At 45.4% G+C, this 10643-nt stretch overlaps 1 protein-coding gene across 6 annotated transcripts in view; it reads left to right on the forward strand.

The window, feature by feature from the left end:
• Window positions 1-10643, forward strand: part of BCL11A (BCL11 transcription factor A) — a 71306-nt gene that overhangs the window by 5574 nt on the left and 55089 nt on the right. For all 6 annotated transcript variants that reach the window (XM_053938979.1, XM_053938975.1, XM_053938977.1 and 3 more), the window contains exon 2: window positions 191-520. In XM_053938979.1, the coding sequence (XP_053794954.1) occupies window positions 191-520 (330 nt within the window). The remainder of the gene's footprint in view (window positions 1-190; window positions 521-10643) is intronic.

Below are 10643 nucleotides of genomic sequence, written 5' to 3' on the forward strand. Positions count from 1 at the left end.
GTAACTGTTGAATCTCTGTCCTCGGTGCCGCGCTGACAGCCGTGTTGCATGGGTTTGGTTGGGGGGGAGCAGGCGGGCTCCAGAGCGGGGTGTAATATTCATGAAGAGGGGGCTCGGTGAGTTTCTCCCCCCGTGCCCGCTGCCTTTCCTGAGAGCTCTAACCATTCTCCTTTTGTTTCTCAAACTGCAGCCGAACCTCTTGAAGCCATTCTCACTGATGACGAACCTGAACATGGCACATTGGGAGCTCCGGAAGGGGACCACGACCTCCTCACTTGTGGCCAGTGTCAGATGAACTTTCCGTTGGGGGACATTCTTATTTTTATTGAGCACAAACGGAAACAATGCAATGGCAGTCTCTGCCTAGAGAAGGCTGTGGATAAGCCACCTTCACCCTCACCAAGTGAGCTGAAAAAAGCATCCAATCCCGTGGAGGTTGGCATCCAGGTTACACCAGAGGATGACGATTGTTTATCAACGTCATCTAGAGGAATTTGCCCTAAACAGGAACATATAGCAGGTAAATTAAAGCAAGGAGAATTGTTTGCGAGTTTATTTCTGTTTCAGTTGCAACGTAGCATGTTGGCAGTCATGCGCTGCAGTGTCTGTGTGTTCTGCTCCCCGTGAGGGCCGGCGTGTCCATGCCCTCCCTGCCTTGGGTTAGTGGTGTTTCCTGGTGCCTGCGCAGTGGCGGGAGCAACAGGCACGTGCCGTGACAGCCAGTGTTTCTGGCCGTATTGTTTGAGGCCACTCTTGTGATTTGCCTGTATTTTAGTCACCGTCTCCCGGTGTCTCGCCTGCCGGAGCGCCGCAGGAGGCTTAGGCTGCCGCGTGAGAAAGTGACGAGCTTTTGAGTCTTTGGCAAAGTCAGGGGTGAAAGGGTTAACCGAGCATCCACCAGCCTTGGTTCCATATTGGCTGTCAGCGTACAGACTGTAATTAAACACAGCCCCATGGCAAAATGACACCACCGACCTTGACTTTAAGATGCCATTTTCGACTGGCCAGGCCAGACTAGAGAGGGCAGTTGCTGAAGCGCACAGACATGCTTATTCGAAAAGTTTAAGGGCATGTTGGAAATTTCAAAAGGTTGGTTTGACAGGAAAGGCTGCTCTCTGCAGCCTGCCTCCTCAGCCAAATGATAAATGCTTTGCTGTGCTCTCTCTTGTCTCTGATGTGGTTTTGACAGATGTATCTTGATTTTGTTTGCGGTTTACACAACCACATGTCAGCTGTACAAATGTCCAAGGCAGAGTTCTGTTTTGTGCAACAAACAACATGAAGTGTAATTTAAAAAAAGCAAAAAGGGTAAATAATTCCATTTCATAGCGTAATGTTTTTTTTTTTATAAAATCAGAAAGCCATTGGCCATGCAGATATTTTCACAAATGAGGTTAAAAAAAATGAAAGGGTACCATGTGAAAGAAAATCCCAGAGCCCTGGGAGTGTAACAAGGCACGCTCTGCTTTTAAAACCCTACTAGTAAACAAAAGTACTGCCCATTTGCAGCAAGCATTTCAGATCACTTCAAACCATGCCAGTCGAAAAAGGCGAGACTGCAGTGTATCAACCCCAATGAATGCCTAAACCAGTTTCAAACTCCCCCTCCAGTGATGTTTGTGATATGGCACTGCCAGTACCTCTCTTTGGGGAGCCCACAGGACTGCTTGAGGTTGTTGGAGGTGCAGTGCATCATCATGTGATGTGCTGGAGCTTGTCTTGGGCTTGCTTTGGCCACAAAGTTAAACCGTAATAGGGCAGTAGGCGGTGGGAGGTGCAGCAGGATCCTGGCCTCCAAGACGGCCACCAAACTGTGCCGGAGAGCTGCAGTTTTGGAGGTTTTTGTGGTGGCAGCAGATCCGTATTGGTGCATGGGTGTCTGTCTGTGCATGTGTGCAGAGCCATGTGCGTGCACACACAGACGTCATGTGAACAAGTGTGTGCTGTTTCTGCAGAGTAATCAGTCTTTCCTTGAAACGTGACTATCTCTACATTTAAGAGGAAGCACAGGCTCAGCTAGTGCTAAGCTATATTTTGAATGAGACTTAAACCCCCCCAAGAATTCCCCATATTGCACATCCCAGACACGGATGTTAAAGTATGGTTTCTTTCCCAGAGTAGTAGAGGGCAGTGCCCATTTCCATGTGCTGCCTGCGATCTGACGGAAAGCGAGCAGCAGTGTAGGGCATGATTAATGAAGCAGGAGCCTAGCGGAAGGGATTTGTAGTCTTCCAAGCTCTGGAGCCATACTAAATCACCAAATATGGAGGAGCGGTGGTATGATGTAACGCTGCATTTACGTACGGCGCCGCTCTGCTCAAAAGACAAAACACAGTATCTGTCAAGCAAGAATTAAACATGCTGTCATCCCTATGGACCGAGATCGGTCCCTGGGCTGGAGGGATGGCCACGCCGAGGAGTTCTGCACAAGGGGAACCTCCTCTGCTGAGGGTTTTGCTCTGGCACTAGCTTGGTGCAGGAGGCTTAGCGAGCCAAGTCTTGCTTTGGCGTGGTGCAGGTGACGTGAAACAAGGAGGATTTGGGCTTGTGCGCTGTCATTGGGCCGCTAATTCAGAAAGGGCTGTGGTTTTACCTGACTGTAAGTGCTTCACTGAGCAGCGGCGGTGGCTGAGGACAGGGGCACAAGCGGCAGGGCCTGAGCCTGCTCACTTTTACATGTAGGTGGGCTTGACTGGGAGCAGGCTTGGCGCTCTCTGCAGGAGGGTCCACAGAGCAAGCTGTGAGTGTGTCCAGAGAGATGGAGTTCTGTTTGTCAGGACTCTTCTTCCCCAAGGTTTCTGGCTGTGGTGCCCAGCCATACCTATATGGATGGGAGGTCCAAGAATGCAGGTTCTCTGCACCTCCCTGGCTGGGCTGGAGCTGAGCAACACTGGGATCCCTTGGCTTTTCCTGTTGGTTGGAAATGCAACCTGGCTTTGGGGAAGGGAGAAGGTGCACCAGGAGTTACGGGTGCACTGTTCCTCCCCTTCTTGTTTTCATCTCCCTTTTCAGTTGGATGCAGTTGGAGTTCAGCTCCCTTGTGTCACAAAGAAGTGATAGCTGGAGTGACCCATTGCTCGTAGCCAGTAGTTTGAGGAGTCCAGCAGTAAAATTTCCAGTGAAGGTCGGTCTTGGAGCCTGAACTGTGAAGTTCAGGCTTCAGGAAGGCCCCTGCGAAGAACCTCAAACTCTTCCAATTCAGCTATTTATATCTGATTCCTGTGCAAGAATGCAAAATGCAAGATTTGAGTGTGTAATTAAGGGAAAAAAAAAAGATAGAGGGTGCCTTTGGAAAAATGCACAGAAGTTGGGGAAGTGATTCTTTCTGCTAAAAGACTATAAAATGCATATTTTGTAGCAATATAAAAATGTTCCAGATTAGTTTTGAGGGTGGAAGAGGTGTTCCAGGTTAGGCCTAGATACAGATGTGCTGTGGGTGAGCTCTGGTTGCAGTTTTTTCCCTGTCTGCAGTTTTCTAGTCAGTAAGTTGGGGTGTTACAGTAAAAGAGAATCGTAAGTCATGGTTAAAGACCTACGGAAGAGGAAGGAGGCAGCTACTCATTCAAATGCAGGGAGAAGTGTCTGTTTTAATTGTCCTTAAGCTGCTCTTTATCTTGCCATTTTCCAGAGACAGGGATGAGGACAGGAGCTTATATGTGTGTGTGCAACCTGTGCAGCAGCTGTGGGATCCATACAGGTGCAGGCATGTGTCCATACCTGGCTCTTCCATGTAGGTGTCTGCCTGTGCGCAGCTCTGCCTTGCTATAAAATTTTGAGTGATGCTGATCCAGCGCTGGAGCTGAAATGCCATAAATTTAACTGAAAATTAATAGGATATGTTGTGTGGGTCCAACAAGGCAGCTTTCATCAATATGTATGTCAAAGCCTTACCACCAGATACCGGCAGCCCGTGATTTGCGGTGAGGGCGACAGCAGGGCTTTAGTTATCCGCTCTCGCATTTTACAATAGGGGGAAATATTAACTGAAGTATCTGGAGATCACTGAATGTAAAATCACTGTTCACTTATTGAAAAGGCTGAGGAAATATTTATCGCCCGCCCATGTCAGGTTTTGGCAGTTTGTTTGTTGGGTGTATGAATCCGAGGGAATTAATGTAAGGTTGGGGTTGGAGTGAAGATCTTAAATGTTACTTGGATGCAGCTGGGGGAACACTTTGGCGTGCTGCTGCGAATTCCCCTGTATAATGCCGAGTGTGGATCTGTGGATGCTCTATTTACTGTATAAAGAGGGGAGGAGGAGGGGAGGTCATTTTTACTGCTTGAAACCTATATTCTCAAGCTGCTTGTGACATTCAAATTAAACACGTGGGAAAATAATGTAAGAAATCCCTCTGTCTGCTGCAGTCGGGGGAAGGTGAACGTCATTTGGTACTAAACTTGAGACTGAGTATTATTTGGTTATTACAGTTCTAGGGAAGTAATGTCTTTAAGCAGAAATTTTTTTGGACTGTTGTTAGTAGTTACCATTATAATTCTGTAGGTTGTGACTGTCGAGTCCTTGTTTTGTTTTGTTCTGGAGACAAAAAAATACTGCTATCTGCACTGAATAGTTAGCATTTCATCTGGACAATAAGATGAAAGCTTAAAAATAGAGGAGGGGAAGAAGGAATATGGGAAGATTTTGAAGTCAAATTCTGGCTGCTTTCCCCATACAAAGAAGGAGGGAGAGCAGGCTGGGTAAAATATTGCCGACAGGAAAAAATAGTGAGGGTGCTACCCAAAGGCTCCCGCTCCCAAGATTTGGAGCGCTGCGTACAAGCTGTATTTGTAAATAGGACAGAGAAAGGTTGTGAACCGGCAGCTTGGCTGTTTTGTCAAAGTACAATGTCAGAGAAACTCTTTCTAAGACAAATTGTAAATAGAAGTGTCACGATGATTGCATGATTGAGCTCTAGAAGTGTCTTGCAATTGTTGGCATTGTCAGAAGACTTTTGAAAGCTTAATTAAAGGCGGTGGCCTGTGCGGCTGTGAAATTTACTTCTTGGGGGGGAAAAATGTGAAAAATGTAGGGGATCAAAAAGTTGCTGTAATGCTGCTCGCGCAGGGATATAGAGAAGAGTCAATAGTTTCCCTGCTTTCCCTGTTGCCTTTTATAAATAACGTTTTTTGAAGAAGCAAGCATGTGACACCAATATCATCCTTTGTATGAGGTAAAGATTGTGTTAGTTTTCCTATTCCCTGCCGTTCCAGTCAGTTAATGTAAAAATGGCTATTTATTGGAAGCACAAGTATGAGTTCACTTGAAGAACAGAAGCAGGGTAGAAACTTTTCCTCTGCCTCTGCTTTCCAGGGGAGCATCACAGTGTTGTGGTGCCCTGAATATTTCTGCTTGTTTTTTTTTAGTTTCCTGCAAATCAGATCTCCTGAGAGGATGAGAAACATATTTTGTGTTCCTTCTCCTACTGCATGGGACACTGAATTGTGGAGCTGTCCACGAGCAGAGGCATCACTGCATCCAAAATGCTGGTGGTTCAAGAGGCAGCCTGGCACACGTTAAGCTCCATACAGATCTTGAAAGGTGCACGTTGGCATGATGTGCCAAAAGCTTTGGACGCAAGGCTCTGCGCAGAGAGTCCCAGCAACGAATGCTGGGTGACAGAAACTGAGTCAGGGAGTAAATGAAACACCTTCTAATTAGCCCAGTGAGAGAAATGAAGTCTTCCCTAAACATTCCCATAATTTGGTAATGCCTCTTTTAAAGAGAAGGAGGCCTATTAGCATCACCCCGTTTTGTATATGCAACCCTCAGCCCACAAGCTCTTTCTTGTTTCATTCAAATAATAAAGACAATTAAAGAGGCTTGCGAGGCACCGTCAGGCAACGGGAGCCTCCAGTTGTTTGCCTGCACACATCCTCATCTGGACAAAATATTTTTCAGACAAAATTCCCTTCAGGCTTCCGTCTGCTTTTATATCCACTAGTACCAGCTTTGTGCAATAGAAGGTGTTTAGCATCAAGCTGGACATGGCCTGGCACAGTGCCACTTGTGTTTTGTTGTGGTTTTTTTTTTTTAGCTAATCACCGAGGATCTCTCGTTACCTTTCTGCTTGTTGTGATTTTGTTCAGGTCACAATGCTGCCAGGGATATTGTGAGTCCGAGGAAGTTGTCTTCTACGATGGCAGGCATTTGAATGCAGCTTCCATCTGGGAGCGCTTGGTTTTATGTGTCAGCTACTGGGGTACTGCACAAGTCCATAAAACACATCAAGTCCATGTATTTCAATGTATTAAGACTTACAGATATGTATGTTCATACTGGTAGCATGGCCCTAAAATTAACCATTGGGTGGATTTTTTTTTGTTTTTCCCTTGGGCTAATGAACGTAATTTTGTCTCTCTCTATACATAGACAGCAGCTCCAGCCTGACGCCTGGTGACGTCGGGCATAGCAGGTTTGGGCTCATGTAGGTAGACACCAATACATGGATTGCTGTGATTTATGGCATACTTTTAAGAATAACAGGCACATTAATGGACCCACAAACCACCCAAGCGGTTGGGATGATCTGATAATGAAGTTCCATGAAACACAGTTTGCTCTGGAGGGGGCCCCATCTTGGGTGTGCTTTGCTCTGCCAGATGTGGATCAAACTCTTGCAGGAACTGGACCGGTGGCTGTGGACCCCTATGGATGAGCAGACCAAGTGCTCACATTATTCAAACCTTCCTGTGTTAATGCCGAATGCATTTTAAAGCCCATAAACATCCTCCCCGTCTCTAATCAGATTTAGTATGCAACGCATCCCACACGGGGTTCAGCCAGTTTGTTTTCCAACCTTTATTGGCCAGCTGCACTCGCTGTGCATCTTTAAAATATTTCAGCGAGGTTTTTTTTTTGCTCTTCTATTGCCGAGACTGCTAACTTGGTGGCTCATTCTTCATTCGGAGGTGGCATTGCCTGGGGTTGGCGAGGGAAAGGTTTGTGGTGTGGGGTGTGGCGAGGTCAGCTCCGATCCCAGCAGGGAATTTGTGTTCTTCATTTGCCTTTACAATCGGAGCACAGCTACTGTACCTTGGAGCAGCTCTCAGGTGTGAGCTCAGATGGGCGCATGTAAATGTCCTGTCAGATGCAACACAGGAATATTAATGTTTCCTCAGCACCATGCTATAATAAAGCTGTACACAGCCAGCTTAATATGCAGCCGGGCTGGGGAATTGTATAAAACTTCGATAGCCCAGTGTGAATGACAGCGGTGGGAAAAAAAAATTCAATATGCCACAGTTTCCATTCTTGTTTGCCTTTGATCTAAAGCAAAATGAAAACATCCTCCTCTTTCCCTCCTTGTTCTGAATAAGTGTCCTTCCTCTGCAAAATTGGATAGTAAGTAAGAAAAGAAGACAAAGTATGGGGCATGGTGCAGAATTATTTGAAGCACATTAACTTCAGCCCACTCGGGGATGTAATTTTTTCAAGTATTAGCAAACATTTATTTTTTTATAGTTGGGATTGTTGGCATTGCTTTTCATTCTTTTTTTAGCATCTGGGTCTGGTTGAAACAAAGAAAACAGAGCCACCACAAACAGGGGCTGGAGCCCCTTTTGCCCTCTGGCTTGGGCACGGCCCAGGCTGTACATCCTCCTTACAGAGGTTTCATTTGCATCTTCTTGTGTGTTTGAATCTTCAGCTCTATCCAAAGGTGTCTGTTTTTCAGTGCAGTTGTGTTAGAGGATATTTAATAATGTGCTCATTTAACTGAATCAACAGCTGTCAGGAGCGGTTGTAGTAAATCCACAAAATGCACAAAGAAAAATACATACGTTCCCTGAAACAAAACACTTGAAACAAATTGGCTGCCAAAAAAAGCTGCTGAATTCTGGGTTTGCAGACAGTGCACCAAAGTGTTTCTTCTCTGTGCTTTCCCCGGAGACCTCGCCCCGCTTGCCTGCTGCAGTTCTACTGGAACTGCTTACCTGAACAGGTTGCTTTTAAAGAAAAAATCCTATCACTTCCCTATCTGGTGGAACTCAGCTACAGCTCTGATTTTTGTGTTTCACACTAAATAGGTGAGACACCAAGTGGGGCAAGAGCAAAAGCCAAATAACTGCATTGCTGACAAGGCAGGAGGTTCAGTATCCCTGGGAAATATCTGTCAGGAAAAGCTATTTCTCTCTGCCCTTCCAGGCAGGCATTGTCAGGGTGCTTCAGAGGGTGCAGGATTCCCACTGGAGTGGGTGTGTTGGTTCAGGGAGATGTGGGGAGCTTTGGTCAATCAGAACTAAGGACTTTTTGCTTCCACCCTCCCCTGCTTTGCCTAAATGCTGTACAATTACACCTACAATTTGATCTTAGCTGCAGATAGAAAAACCTCTGCCTAAATAAACAATGGAATTACTGCTGAACAACAAAGGCTCAAAGAAGAGCCCTGCCTTTAGTGGTGTTATTATTGTTGTTGTGGATAATAATATTATTATTACTACTGTTATTATTGCTATTACTACAGCTATTACCGCTTTAAAATTATGCATCACACTTCCTCGTTCCTTTAGGAAGTAAGGAGTTTAATTTTGCATTAATTGCTTGCTTAATTGATTTATCAGGTAGAGAAATACAAAATACAAAAATACAAATGTGTTGTGTTGTATCTCCCCCCCCCCCCAATATTTGCAACAATTAATTTGTCACCCAGCATTACTTTGCTTCAGCGTCACAGCTGGGTTTTTTTGAGACATTGAATGAATCATCTGGGTTTTGTTGCATTTTAGCTACTGAGTTTATTCTTTGTGGAGTAAGAGAATAGATCAACAGAACTGTCGTTCATCCAGGGCATCGTGAGCGTACAGAGCATTTACTGTGTGAGGGTGGCCGGGGGCTTTTCCCTGTGTTTCTCTATTACTGATGCTGATTTTCATGTTTAGGGAAGAGTTGTTGTGCAATGAGAAACAGTAGTCCGGAAGCCTTGTTCTCTTTGAGGAGCTAGAACACAGTGGGATGCATTTGGAAAAAGAGATAGAGGCTGTATTTTTTTGTAATAAACTATAAACTGTCCTATGTTAAATTTGTGTTACGTTAGAAAAAATCAATAAGGAAAAATTAAATTCTGATAAAGATACTCTTGGATCTTAGAAAATAACTGCTGTCCTTTTAACTAAAACATTTGAGGAGCTTCAAAGAGTATGTATTTCTTCTGATCTTAGAGCTGTGTGACTGGTAGCAGGGAAAAAAAAAATCTTATTCTACATACAAGTGGATTGCTTAACAAGTCAGCACAGACACATACTTGTTTGTGCCATAGAGATAAAAATTCCTGTATAAAAATAATTCAGTTGCTGACAGCAGGCATTGTGCTGGGGCTGCCTCTTTTGTGTTGGCCAGGGGTCAGGGACCACGGCTCCCACTTTCTGCCGGGGGGAGGCTGTCACGATCGCTTGCTGGAGCTTGGAAATAAGTTAATTGCTTTATTTTAGTGAATGCTCAGAGCCCAGTAGTGTGGTTTTTATGTCTCTGGAAACAGAAAGAAGTGGGGGGAAAAAATCTCCTAAAGAGGGCACATGACTTGAAGGCAGTTTGGGAGACCATGGCCTTCAACAGCTCTGCGGCCCAGCAGTAGTTTCTAAACTTTTGTTTTGAATCTAATTCTGATTTATGCTGTCACATCCCATACTGGCCTTCCCTGGACTCTCTTTGTATGAAGTAATGTTGGTGTTGGGAGGGGAATTGCTTAAAATTAGGGATTTTAACATGGCCAATCCAGATGTTTGCTGTTGCGGCTGTTGCATGGCGCTGGTCCTATTGTGCCCAGTAAATGTAAAAAAAGCGGGGCATTAGCACAGCTCCAGGCATCATCTGTTTTGCTCTGCAGGGGTGCAGGTAGGATAAGCCATGAGGTCGGAGAAGGCTGGTGAGGTGGGAATAGGAATTATATGAACATTCATCCACCCTTCCAAGTCAGGGTGCCGGGGAGGCAGCCAGCGCTTTCCCCCCTGCCCCCTCCCCCCCAGGCTCCTTCTGGGATCGCTGGCAGAAGTGTCTCCCCTGCTCTGTGTCCTTTGGCATGGTTGAATCAGGCCAGCCAAGAGCAGAGCGGCTGGCGCTGAGCGGTGCCCCTGCAAACTCTGCTGGCTCGGCAGCCGCAGCTCCGCTCCGCGGGAGCACTGCGACTTTCGCAGTGGCACGCTCTGGTGCCGAGATCTTTTCATCCCTCCCTTTTAAATGCAGTGAGTCCCTAAAATTAATGCTGCTGCACTTTGATGAAAATAATGTTTTTATAATACATTTGCTGTTTACATGGAAGATGTGACTTAAGGGGAAAAAGGCTTTTTTGGAGGGTGGTGGAAATCTTGTTAATCTGCTCTCGGAGAGCGGCACACAATACTGCCTATGAGCAAGTCTGTGCTGCTTTTGATAAATTACCATGTTTAGAGATAGGTTTGGCTCTTAAGGGCTTAGTTTTCTGAACAAAGTCCATAACAATGTTTTCTGCCTCTGTTTGTCTCCAGCCCCTTTGGCTTGACTCGGAGCCCTGTGTTTAGTTGAAGCTCCGTCTGGAAGATATAACAATTTTGCATTAAAAAAATAAGGAAATCACAGGAAGAAAAACCCTTTTGCTTTTTGGATGAATCTTACTGATAATTTGCTAAAGCTCATTTGAATTTTAAGCACTTCTTTAATCTTCAAAGGCTAA

This window comes from Vidua chalybeata, chromosome 3 (genome assembly GCF_026979565.1).
Source record: "Vidua chalybeata isolate OUT-0048 chromosome 3, bVidCha1 merged haplotype, whole genome shotgun sequence".
In the NCBI taxonomy this organism is placed as follows: domain Eukaryota; kingdom Metazoa; phylum Chordata; class Aves; order Passeriformes; family Viduidae; genus Vidua; species Vidua chalybeata.